General features: G+C 26.2%; 1 protein-coding gene across 4 annotated transcripts in view; it reads right to left on the bottom strand.

Annotated features, from left to right (window-relative positions):
* The window catches only part of unc-104 (kinesin family member unc-104), a 187,472-nt gene that overhangs the window by 16,741 nt on the left and 157,535 nt on the right, over positions 1 to 13,196 (bottom strand). For 3 of the 4 annotated variants that reach the window (XM_067278651.1, XM_067278667.1, XM_067278660.1), the window contains 12 exons: positions 12,177 to 12,248; positions 9,419 to 9,570; positions 9,196 to 9,301; positions 8,999 to 9,113; positions 8,410 to 8,492; positions 8,136 to 8,222; positions 6,647 to 6,771; positions 5,276 to 5,421; positions 2,684 to 2,995; positions 984 to 1,069; positions 655 to 868; positions 456 to 575 (listed from right to left, as the gene is read on the bottom strand). In XM_067278651.1, coding sequence (XP_067134752.1) covers positions 456 to 575; positions 655 to 868; positions 984 to 1,069; positions 2,684 to 2,995; positions 5,276 to 5,421; positions 6,647 to 6,771; positions 8,136 to 8,222; positions 8,410 to 8,492; positions 8,999 to 9,113; positions 9,196 to 9,301; positions 9,419 to 9,570; positions 12,177 to 12,248 — 1,618 coding nt within the window. The remainder of the gene's footprint in view (positions 1 to 455; positions 576 to 654; positions 869 to 983; positions 1,070 to 2,683; positions 2,996 to 5,275; positions 5,422 to 6,646; positions 6,772 to 8,135; positions 8,223 to 8,409; positions 8,493 to 8,998; positions 9,114 to 9,195; positions 9,302 to 9,418; positions 9,571 to 12,176; positions 12,249 to 13,196) is intronic. The other variant, XM_067278677.1, reaches the window with a different exon arrangement.

The following is a 13,196-nucleotide window of genomic DNA, read 5'->3' as shown; positions in this document are numbered from 1 at the left end:
TATGTATATAATTAATTAGCCAAGTTATGATCCAATGAATCTGACATTATCATTTGATCAATTTATAATTTTGAGCTTAATTTACTAAGATAAGATAATAAATCTTACCTCATAAAGCATAAAAGAGATTGATCACAATAAAACTGATCTTTTATTATTAAAAATCCACTGTGAGATTTAGAAGGTTATTGTAAAGGCTTTTCAAAGTAAATGCTGACTTTGATCAAAATTAGAAATTATTTAAAAGTCAAAAATAAACATAAAAATCAGGTTTCAGTCTTTAGTCTTCATTTTATAATTAAACATTTCTATTTCATTACTGTAAAGCAATATTATCATAGTTTCTCTATTATTATAGCATTCTAATTTTTAAAATTTTTGTTTTGTTCAAATATAAGACATTAATGAAATGCATTAGCATAAAACCTTAATTCTTAAAAGATAGAATTAAATACCTTTAGCATTGCTTCTTGATCTTCACTATATTCCACTTGTGCAGTTGCTAGATTAATTATCTCTCTTTCAGTTGCATCCTTTTCATCTTTGTATATAAATACATAAGGACGACGTACAACCTTCAACCATATATTCAGATTAATATACTATATACCAATAAATTTAAAATAATTTATAAGATCAGATTCTGCTACTTACAACCCATCTTTTAACCCAGCTATTTGTTTTGTCATCTAAACAATTCAGATATCCTTTACGAGAAACTACAGGACTGACACGAATTTCTTCTACTTCAGCAACATAGAGAAGTTTTCCATTGTTATGAGAATTTGTTGTGGGAGCCTTGCTGGTTTTTAGGTTGTTTATATTATTTTCAGAGAGAATGCTGTTATTTTGTTCTGGTGACAGTATTCTATAAAAAAAACTCTTATTACTTAAAAATATTTATATAAATCTAGTTTAAAAAGTATTGAAATATTTAAGTCATTAACTTTTTTATGTTTTATTATATATAAAGATGAACTTACTCTTGAGAAGAAGAAGAAGTTATACTAGATTGCATGCTTGATGCAGATGAAATGATATCATTTTCATCAGGTGTCATTACAGTATCCTGAAAAGTTTCCAGTTTTTGTTAATTATCACATGTAAACCTAATGTTCATAGAACTACCAAAACAATTCTTAAATTAAAATTAATTAGCACTACATAATAAAAATGACATCAATATTTATTAAAGAAAGAAAAAATATTTTGGGCTTTCTATATAACAAATAAAATCACAAATAATTAAAGTTGTCTTACTTTATGGTTATTTATAAATTAAAAACATTTAAAATAATTATATATTTTGCCTAATTTTCAAAAGTTAAACTTTACTTGCATCATAAAAATTTTGAAAAATTATGTTTTCTTCATTGTATCTTATGATATTTGACTTAATTAAGATTTGTCTACAGAGAAACAAAACTATAATTAAATCTCATTTTTCTAATTTATATTAGTACTTTATAATTTTACTTCTGACATCATTCTTTTCTGATGTAATATTTACTCTACACAATGAAACTTGAAGTTATTAAAATTATCCTCAATAGTAAAAAGCATGAAATTTAACTTTCTACAATTTTCCAACTGCCAGTTTAAATATTTCTCTATATTCACTGCATCATAAGACTTACTTATAAATAACAGAATGTCAATTATAGACAAGACTGGTCAAGCCTATATGATAGCACGCTTCACAAAAGCAAATCAAATATTTTAAAAAGTAAATTTATTATAATAATTATTATTATTATATTAAATTTATTATAAAATTTAATTTAATACAATATACTAACCACAGTGACTATAAACAAAAATGTTCAGTTTCCTATAGTGCATGTGCATGGACATTTGCAATGGTAGATTGAATGGAACATAACACTTAGGTAACAAAAGTGAAGTTATTGCGCATGCACGTAGACATGCGCAATAAATGGATCAAATGACTGTAGTAGAGCATGCTAAAAATTAATAAAATAGATCAAGTAGTTGAGCATGCACATGGACATGTGCAATAAATGGATAGAATGAAACATAACACTCAGGTAACTCCAAAGCCTAACACTGGAAATTTTTAGCTGACCAAGTATAGGCCTAACTGCTAAGCCTAACATTGGAAATTTGCTATCAAGTTTAGGCTTAAGTTATAAGCCTAATTTTCAACATTTCAATCGAATGGATGGAATGGAACATAATGCTTAGGTAACAAAAGTAGTCATTACGCATGCACATGGAAATCTGACAGATGGACAAAAGTCCTAACATAAGCACTTCTCCACTATTGTGAAGCATACCAAAAAATAAACTTATATACAAAAAAATTCTTAAATATAGAAAAAATTTCTTATAAATGAATGGATACTTCAGATTAAACTTAAATAAAGCAAAACAAATTAAAAACAATTGATTTAAGAGAAAGTTTAATATACAATTTTTAAGAACTGAATTCAGTAAAAGCAATTTTTCAGTTTTATAACACCTAGTTTCAGAAAAGCTGCAGTTTTCTCTTGTAAAATATCTATTATTATATCTTGTAAAATACCTATATTTCTAGTCATTTAAAAAAATTCCAGAACAAAACAGAAATATTTAAATATTAAAATTTCAGAAGACATCTACTTAAAGTATTCTATTATTTTTAAGTTTTTTTAATATTCAAAACAAAATAATAACAACTTACCTTCTTTGTATTTCCAGTAGGAGGTGGTTTAGATGGAATGTGACTTTGAATAAGTGTGATACATTTAGTTATTAATTCCCGTTCTTTCTCAGTCATTTCCCAAGGTTCATAAACAGATTCATCTATGATTCGATTGGATGTTGGAGAAGGTAACAAAGGAGCTGAAATTATAGGTCTTCCTCCTTCACCTGATGCCTTTGCTACAAGATTGCAAGCTTCTTTTTCAGATTTGCTAATTTCCTGATGATAGTTAGGACCTTTGTCAATTCCCAGTTTTTCACGCAACAATAAGACATGTCGAACCTTCTCTACCTGCAGGAATAAAATACAAATATCTTAGGCTTAAATTATTTTTCCAAAGTTTAAAATTATATAAAATAATTTCTTATTAGCAATTTTAAAATTTATTATATATTCAAATGTTTGAACATTCAGTAACTCATATTCTCAAAGATTTATCCCAGAAAATATCATCAATTCTTCTGTAATGTATTAGATGTTCCTAAAAATCACTGCATTATGAAATTTTGTACAATAAAAATAACAAAGAAAGAAAGAATTAAGGACAGAACATTGAAACCTATACAAACTTACAAAACATTTTATTAGTTCAAGTTTCTCTTTAATACTTACAAGCATTCCCTTTTCACTTACTACATGGATTCTTATAACTAGGATATTTAATACAGTATCCTGAAACATGAGTAAACATGAACGTAATGAGTTTACAGTTATAAAGAGCAAACTTCATGGATATATCAAGCAAACTTTTGGTAGCTATGTGTGAGAATCTAGAGCTGAGAAATTAATTTTAACGGATTTTGTTAAATTATTTGTTAAATAATTTTACTTGTTTTGTAAAATTAAATGTACAAAGTTAAAAAAAGGAACTTCCAGTTTAGTTGAAGAAAAAAACACAGTTCCTTCAAAAACAATAGTTTAGTGTGGGATTTCTCATGACCTATCCACAAAACCACCCAACTTCCGTCACACATTGGAAGAGTGGAGGGCTTATTTTAAATGATTTGATTGAAGAAGATTTCTAATAAAAAGGGACTTGTCACCTCCAAATGTCAGCTAGCAGCTAACATCAGATCAGGTCAGCCTGATCTGATGATAACTATTAATAAAAATATAGTATAATCTACATATTTTTTTTAAAATCAACTCTTTACTTTTGATAGTGACTATCAAACATGGAGACTAAGAATGCAAGATTTCAATTTTCTGCTGAAAGATTTAAAACAATTCATGAATTATTAAATAATATTTGTGCATATACTTCAAACAATGAAAATGAATTATGATATAATACCTTGACATAAATACAGACTGGTCATTCTCAAATAAAAAATACAAACTGTATTATGATAATTAATAGAAATCATTTTGATAGATACTGATATGTATTTTTATACTCAAATTTTGTAGTTTAAGATTATTAAAGAATAATATGTTCAATCAAGTAAGAAAATTTAGGATATAAGTGTCTCTTATGAAAACGGAGTTTGGTCAAGAATGACTAAACACAGTCAATAATCTCATTTTCAAAATTTATCATTATGACACATTCTTGCATAAATGCAATCTATAATGTTCATCATTACATTATTTATAACGTTATAAGTATGATGAACAATACTAATATACAAACTCACTAAAAGCTATAGATTAAAATATTCTTAAATTATTATATACCAATTATTATTTTAAACATTGATTTTTGGTATTTGAAATAAAAATAGCAAAGCTAAGATATAGTAATAACTTATATGTAGAAAAAACAAACCATTAAGTTCTTAGTAGTTTCAGTTCATATATAAAAAAAAATTAAATGCTAAATACTGAATAGAAAATGAAAACATCAGAGTAAACAGTCAATTCATACAAAACTAAAAACTTTCAAATAAAATTCTTCAAATACTATCTTCAAAATTACAGAACTATCACATATTTTAATAATATGGAAATGTTCACCTTCAACAAAATATATCTTAAAAAATGTTCTTGAACCAGTTTATTTGACATAAACCTATGACATTCCTTAAAAAAAAAAACAAAAACAAATTGTACAATATCAGACTGAAACATTAGAAAATTTTAGAATTTTATTACTATCATCTTGAAATAATGTGAATACTGCAGATCTGATTGAATATAGGCTATGGAAATAATTGCATTTATTAATGGTCATTACTCAATTTACTTATATTTCCATTTGAAAATTTTATAACTTTCACAAATGTTTTTGGGCTTCTCTGAAGTTCTGCTTCAGGCAAATCTCACTGTTTATTGGTGGAACACAATTTCAAACATAAAAATTCAAATATCCATTAAATAACAAATAACATCCAATGTCCATTAAAAAACAAACAAATTTAAAACATTGGAACACTTGCCTTAACATTATGAAAAATATAGAACAAAAGGAATGCATCATTAGGTTTATAGTGCAATTTATATGTTATCTAGTGTAATGTGTTCTTTTTTGTCTCATGTAGTAAACTTATTATTTTTTTGAGAATCATAAAATTTTGTTTTTGTTGTTCCTAATACAGAATTTTTGTTTGAAAAAATATAAATATAATTTACTTCTTCCAGTCGTGTTAACTTTTCAAGTTCCCACTGATGGTCAAAAATAAGTTGATCTCCATGTGGTCTCCATCCATGGAGATTTTCTTCACCTCTCACATATGTTGAAGAAGTATCAAGAACACGTCTCTGTCTGCGTTGAACACCTAATAAGTTTTTAAAAAATGAAAACAATAAAAATCTTAATGTATTATAACAACATTATCAAACAAAACAATAATGCTATTTTAGTAAAAATGTCCAATTTTAAGGAAGGTTCAGTTTAAAACTCTGAAACGTCCCATCTTCTGTATTTGCCATATGCATTCAATGAATTATAGTTAAATTCTCATTGGCATTCCAAAATGTATTTCATATAAAGAATCAGATGGACTTCCTAAATTCTTTAGAGGTATAGTTCTCCATATGAATAAAACAAGGAAACACAAATAATCAGTTGATATACAATTCTATTATATCTAAATGTATATAAGTATATTAAACAAAAATTGATAACAAATATACATATACATATATATGAATGTATAGTACCTAGATGTATAAATGTAACAGCAGTCTTATATGTGAAGCACCACACACAATACAATAACATTCGCATGCACATTGATCATACTCGATCAAAATAATTACCTTCAATCTGTGAACTAATCCTTCAAAAATTAATTTTATCACTCAGTTCAAAGTTCTGATTAATCTTTGCTGTTCATACCTGACCCAACTTTCGATGCAAGTGTATTACATATATAGCCCATCTAATTCGTTGTTGATCTCCACGATCACCTAGGCTCTCTCACACACACACACACACACAGAGAGAGACTTAACAAAAGTAAGTTTTCTTCCATTGTCATATCCTTTTTGTTCCCCAAAACATTATCTGACCAATCCAGACCTTGCCCCTGCCATGCCATTGTTATAGTGATCAACAGCACTCCAAGGGTACACTGACTAGTGGTATGAAAGTAAAAGAAAAGTATATAGAACAAACCAAGAAATAAACAACCATTGACTACAATATCTCTATAATAGACTATATATATAAATAACTTATATATATAATTTCTTTCCGTTTTTCTTGTGTGTGTTTATGAGGAGGGAGAAAAAAGAGGAAAAAAGATATAAAACATGGTGTAGTAACATCACAAAGGAAAGTGTTCAAAATACATTTTGGAATGTTAACTAGAATGCAACTTTAATTCAGTGAATGTGGATTCTGAAGATAATACATTTAAGAGTCTTGAAAGATGTTTTTTCTAAACCTCCTTTAAACATTGAACTTCTTTACTAAAATAGAATTGTTGTTTTGACTGATATTAAGAATAGAGTCAAAAACAGTAAAAAATGAACAATATTATCAAAAAGTAGTATTACCTGGACTTCCAGAATCAGCAGCACGTTTAAGAACTAACTCATAAACACCACTAACATGATTAACATCTGAGTTTTTATAAGCACCGGAGAAAAGATGCCGCAAAGATCTGGCACTGGGGGATAATCTAATAATATAAAAAATATACGTATAAATAATCATTTACAAAATTAATATATATTCCAAAAACACAATATTTGTAATTATTATTTAATGAGTATTAATTTTTACAAATTCAAACAATTAACTCTTATGAATATGTATCTAAAAAAATTTTAATGTCTATTATAGAGATATTTTAACTTGTATTGCTAGTGATGCATTGATAGGTGCAAGACATTTTCTGAATTAATGTAATCATAAAATCACAATAAATGTTAAAATTACAAATTAAAAATAATGTCAATTATAATACAAGTTTGCTTTATGACATCAAACTGAGATAAATAATTCCCTGAAACATAAAAATGAAAAAATATAAAGTTCACAATAATATGTCAATAGAACATGTAGTTAATTCACAGATAATGTGAATGTGTTTGAACTATGAATTAAAATTTAAAAACTCATATTATTAATCACATATAAAACATTTTTTAAAGTTATTTGTAGCCATCTGTCATCTGGTGTCACAATAAAAGTGTATTGCCAAAAGTGGTAATTATTAACATGTAAATTGATTTCTGTGTCTTAGCAACCTCTGCTGTTTCATTTGACTTCTCTTAATATACGTAACAAAAAGATAGCTTTCAGTTGATATTTGTGAATGTAATCTGTTTTCGTTGTTAAGAACTTTCTATAAATAAAAATAAAAAAATAATGTTTTCATACTTTAGCATTTTTTTTCTTATCAAGTTTTTAAATAATTTATTCATTCTTTAATTATTTTTACTCAAAAAAGATGATTTAGAAATTAAAATAAAATAGCAAGTAACTGGCTACAGATAATTTCACTAAGAAAAAAAATTACTTTGAGTTAATGTTTTTAAAATGTTTTATTTCTATTTTTGAGCATATATTTAAATGCACTTGAGAATTAAATAAATTCATTCTTAAAAGTTGATTTTCTGCACATTGACATACAATGATAAAAAAATGTGTCTACATGACTGCACTATTAATAAAAAATAATTATGTAAAAAATTTCACATTCTATTATTAATTCTGCCCTGTAATTCATTAAAGATATCTATAATTGAAAATTATCCTGTAAAGTTTTGAAATATTTATTTTCAGTATTTTTGCTTAAATTAAATTTTTATTAGATTATATATATTTTTTAAAATTTTGCATATGAGGAAATCACAACTAAAATTTTGAAATGATAAAAATAATGTAACTTTTAAGTAAATTGATGTTTCAGAAACAATGACTGATATCAATTGCAGAATTTCATTTTTTAAAAACTTGAAAATTAAAATTCAATGTGCTAAAATAACTTATAAATTTGATAATTATGTTGCATTAGACCATGGCCAATATGAAACGTACCGGCCAACATGATTGATGATGTCAATGTTCAGACAATTTAGCCTATTGATATTGTTGTGCTTGCTACGATTGGGAGGATAGACGCACCTGAAAGAAAATAATTTAATTGGGATTCCAAAACATAATTCAAAGAATTTTTTTAAGTTAACAATTAAAGTATGTGTAAATAGTTCTTGTGTGGTTTCTAATGCAAATAATCCCAAACAATTTTTACTTTCAAAATAGATTGTTTTACAAATTTATAAAATAAAATCTGGAAAGAAAGCCAATTTACCTTGGACCGATGCGTGCATCTCGACTATATATAATAAGACACAGATCTTTAGTGACAATAGCTGGTTGAGCACAATTTTCAAGCTAGGAGAAAAAAGGTAAACACTGAAAAATATATAAAGTTCACAAAATTTGAACTTTCAAATGTTTCATGCTTAAATGCCATACATGCAATTATACATACATATAAACTGATAATAAATATAAAATAATCATAAATGAATGTCTTCAGAACCCCATAAATATTAAAGTTAACAATGAAATATTGATTCTTAATATTTATTCAGAATCACTATTTCAGGAACTGTTGAACAGAAATCAAATGAGAAAAGTGAAAATCAAAATAATAATTTGATACAAATTATCATTATAACTATTGTATCAAAATAACTGTTATTAAATTTTAATTAGCACAAACTTCTAAATAGCCTAATAAATAATAAAAAATTTTAATATTTAGCCCATTTTATGATGGAATGCCTGAAATGCATTTATGAAATATTTTTAATAAAATGTTACATTTGTAACATTAAAAAAATTTATTTCAGAAATATTTCTAAACAATGAATTAACAAAATTTGCAGTCATACCTCCAGATAAGCGGAAATTGTCATAAATATCTGTTCTTTATAGGATGTTGCACGATTTAACAAAGGAGAATTATGTAATGAACTATCCCAGGCAGCTTCAAATCTATACATAACTCTATGATAAAAGTTAAAAAATTTCATTTTTTATTGTAATTAAAATATTTAAAGTCAAAATAAAAACATGAAAATATTATTACCTATCATCACCAATCATCTCGACATATTCTCCTGGAAAGAGACCTAAAGAAAGTACAGAAACATCTGTGTCTTCTTCATCACATTCTGGTGTTGTACGAATTCGTCCTGTAATTTACATTAAAATTGCAAAAACTGCACATTATGGAAAAAATTCTACTAAGAAACTCAACAATGTATTTAAACAAATATTTATGGCGTTTGAAAATAGATAAATTCACTTACCGACTACAAGTTCTCTCACTTCTTTCCAACAAAGATCAGGACCTGACTCATGAATTAATGTTAGTCTAATACGCCTTTGAATACCCTGATGGAGAAGGAAAGTACCTTGGCAAGGACTGTCATCACTATGGTCAACAACGACAGGAACATATCTAAATATTATAAATTCTTTGTTAGCTTAAATCTTTCATCAGTATTAATAAGTTTTGGTTTTCCAAAAAATTACTATTATTGTTATTTTAAAAGAGATTATTAATTATATAAGTAGCTAGAATTCAATTCCATGTTAAAAAGTTTAATAGATATTTGTTAATATTTGTATGTAAAAATATAACTCTGTAACATCCTTTCAAAGAATTAACTCTTGAGGCTGGGAAAGTGATTTTCCAACAAGATTTTATTTTAATAATAAAAAAATATAGAGAAATTAGTGTAATATAGTTATTTAAAATATTTATTGTATTATTTAAAATAAAAATTTTTTAGTTAATTTTGAAGTTTGGAATTAGAGGTGAGGAAATTTAACTACTTAATTCTATTAATGAAATTAAGAAAAATTAAACAAGGATATTAAAAAGTTATCTAATCATTTACATTTTGTTGTATTGTTTTCAGTTTTGTAAAAATTGTGACTCATATAAAGCTTTTATCTTTTGATGCAGAAACATCATTTTTCAATTTTTAATAAATGTTGTTTCATAGCAAATCCAATATACATAGTTTCCACAGGAACTTGATGTGCAACTATAATATCCGTATCAGTTATATTTTGTACATTTCTGTGTAAATGAGACATTTGAATAAATAAACACATCTACTAAAGAGCCTTAATTGAATTGCTGTTTGTTGAAAAATTAAATGAAATAATTCTTGAATACATAACAAATAAAAATAATAGTAGTGAGATATGAGATATGAAAGGATTTCCATTAGCTCACTAAGGTAAACACCCAACAAACTAAACATGCAGGAGATGTTAGAAAAACTAATTTTATTTCAGGTTCAATAAAGGATGCCAACTCTAGGAAGGTTACTCCAGCAGTAACTCTAAACCCAATCGTCGACATAACAATTACAAAATAAAAATGGCCACAACACCATGAATTGTGATAACAGTAATCCAATATATGCAACAAAAATAATTAGTACAATAATAATTTTCCTAAACTTGACCTAAAATTAACTGTTCTATTAAAAAAAAACAGTTATCAATGTTCCAGCGCTTTTTAAAAACCTGAAGATGGCCTATAGAACAGGTTGAAAACATTTGTTAAAGTTAATAAATAATTCTCAGTAAGATAAGGTGTGGTTGTTGAAACTAAAACTAACCCTTAAACACTAAACTTACTGTAATAAAAGAAAATTGAAGATAGGGGCAAAAGGTAGTAAAGATTGTGGATAGGAAAGGAAAGAATGCCTGCATAGTGAAAACGTTGTTCAGTTACTGTGAGGGCCACTAGGAACTTCTTTACAAAATTTTCACTCTTTCTTCCCTTTTCTCAGTTCTTGAGGATTTTAGTATATTTGGTTCCAATAGCCAGTTGCACATTCAAACTCTCAAGCCGAGATGCTGACTCTAACTTTGGCCCAAGAATTTCAAAGTTCCCACTTGAAGTTCTAACCTTACTTGTCTCACTATAAAGTCTCACTCCTTTTCATTGTCCTCTTTGAGCACCAGATCAAAAGTGACCTTTTGCTTTGTATGAACTCAGGTAACATTGCATACAATATGTTGGTAAATTCTAGGAAGTGACTCTCACCTCAAAGAAAGAAGAATTAAGATTAAAAAGTTCTAAAAGATACATAAAACAAAGAGCAAGAAAAATTATCAGAAGAAAAAAGGAAAAAAGCATAAATTATGGCATACAGCCACAGTGAGGTACAAGAATAAAACTAAACATTAACAAATCAAATTATATAAATATAAATGAAAACAGAAGATTGGTTGTTTGTAGAAAGGATGGACATTTCAAAGCTTTGGGCTGAAAGTCTGATTGCATTTGAACAGGCTGTTTTCAGCACAAAAACTGGGCAGTTAAGATCTCTGCTAACTTTTATAAACACGTAGAAATTATTAAGATACACAAATGCAGTATAAAGAAGAATTATCTCAATCACTACAATACAAAATGTTTATCTAATGCAGAGAGCTTACTGTATGATTAACTTAAATGTTCTTGAAAGTGACTATTTTGTTTTATATATTTCTTCAATATCTTTTATAATTTATCTGTTATCTTTCCCACTGTTCATATTTTATATATCTTTATTAAATATACCTTGTAATTGTTTAATTTTGAATTCAAATGTAAATGGAATGTACACATGGCATTCTACTGTGCAGCCATCAATTTTTCTGATTTGTTCAAGCCTGAAGATGATTGATAAATGCAGCTGAAAATATTTATTTCTTCAACGTATTTGCTAGATTGGAGTTATTTATCCTCTTTATTAATAAAATATGACATTATCTAAAAATTAATTTAAATATATTCATTGTTTTTATTTGAGTCGAAAACATTTGTCAAAAATTTTTTACATTAAAAAAATTTTGTTACTGAATTTCAAAGGTTTTTTTTAAAGTGTGTATGTATGATTCTTTCCATTATTGAGAAGAAGATAATTTTAAAAGAGTTTTTATTTCACTTGTTACAATTAAAATAAATATCTATTTATTTTTAAAAATTATAAATATGATTTTAGTAATATAAACATGTTTTAAATTTATTTAAATGTTTTTAATTAGAATTTTACTTACTCTCCATTTGGTTCTAATTCACATATTTCAAACCAAACAAGCAAATCATATTTAGCATGGATATGAGTTGTGCTGAAATTTAAAATAAATAAATAAATAAATATATATACAGACACACACAGATGCAAACACAAAACATAAAAATTATATATCTGTTAATCAAATATAAAAATTAAATTATTAGAAAATTTTTAAAATATGGTTATAAAGTTATATATTTATTTTGGTGTTTGTACATACAATAAATGCAGAACAGTACAATAAAATCATATTTTACAAAGGGTATTTACAAATTTCTAGGATTTCTTTTTGTGAATCAAATATAGACTAAAACAATAAAAATTTAAACAAGTTTAAAGATGCTTACCTAATGTCATATTTGTAAAGTCATAACATATCAGCTAATTATGACAGTTTGTTAAAAATAGAGTTTAATTTTTGTCCAATTTTCAAAACAACTAAAGATGCTGCAAAATCCTTCTGTGATTATTTTCTTTTTATGAATTAAAAGGTTCGTGTAAAGACAGAAAGCTTCACAGTCCACATTTGAGTATACAGAATCAAAATGTATAGTTTATTGCTTAATTAATCATTTTAAAAATGGTAGAACAAATTTGAATTATATGTCCTGTAGTTCAACAAGGTTTGTGAAATTCTCCATAACTGTTCAGGACTTAATAACTTTTATGCCTATTGGATGCTTTACTGTCGAAATCTAAACAAAAGATAATGTGCTGAAATTTGTTTAAAGTTAGTCAATTTATAGTTGGAATATAAGAGGCAATTTTGGCATTAACTGATAATTACAGGTGAATTTGAATACTTTATTTGAATTCTGAAACAAAATATCAACCTAAGGAATAGTAACTAAAAGATGAAATCTCTATGACAAAGCTTTTTATTTTTTATTGGAAAATGATGATAGCCATATTTTGGAATGGCAAGAAGATAATATTGTAGAATATTTTCTAAAGATTTCTATATTATTCTGTGCGCTTGTCAATGTTTGCTCCAAGCAGA

The sequence above is a fragment of the Centruroides vittatus genome, unplaced genomic scaffold (assembly GCF_030686945.1).
Source record: "Centruroides vittatus isolate TY-2023 unplaced genomic scaffold, ASM3068694v2 contig_1168, whole genome shotgun sequence".
Lineage (NCBI taxonomy): Eukaryota > Metazoa > Arthropoda > Arachnida > Scorpiones > Buthidae > Centruroides > Centruroides vittatus.
This window is presented reverse-complemented; position numbering and strand designations above follow the sequence as displayed.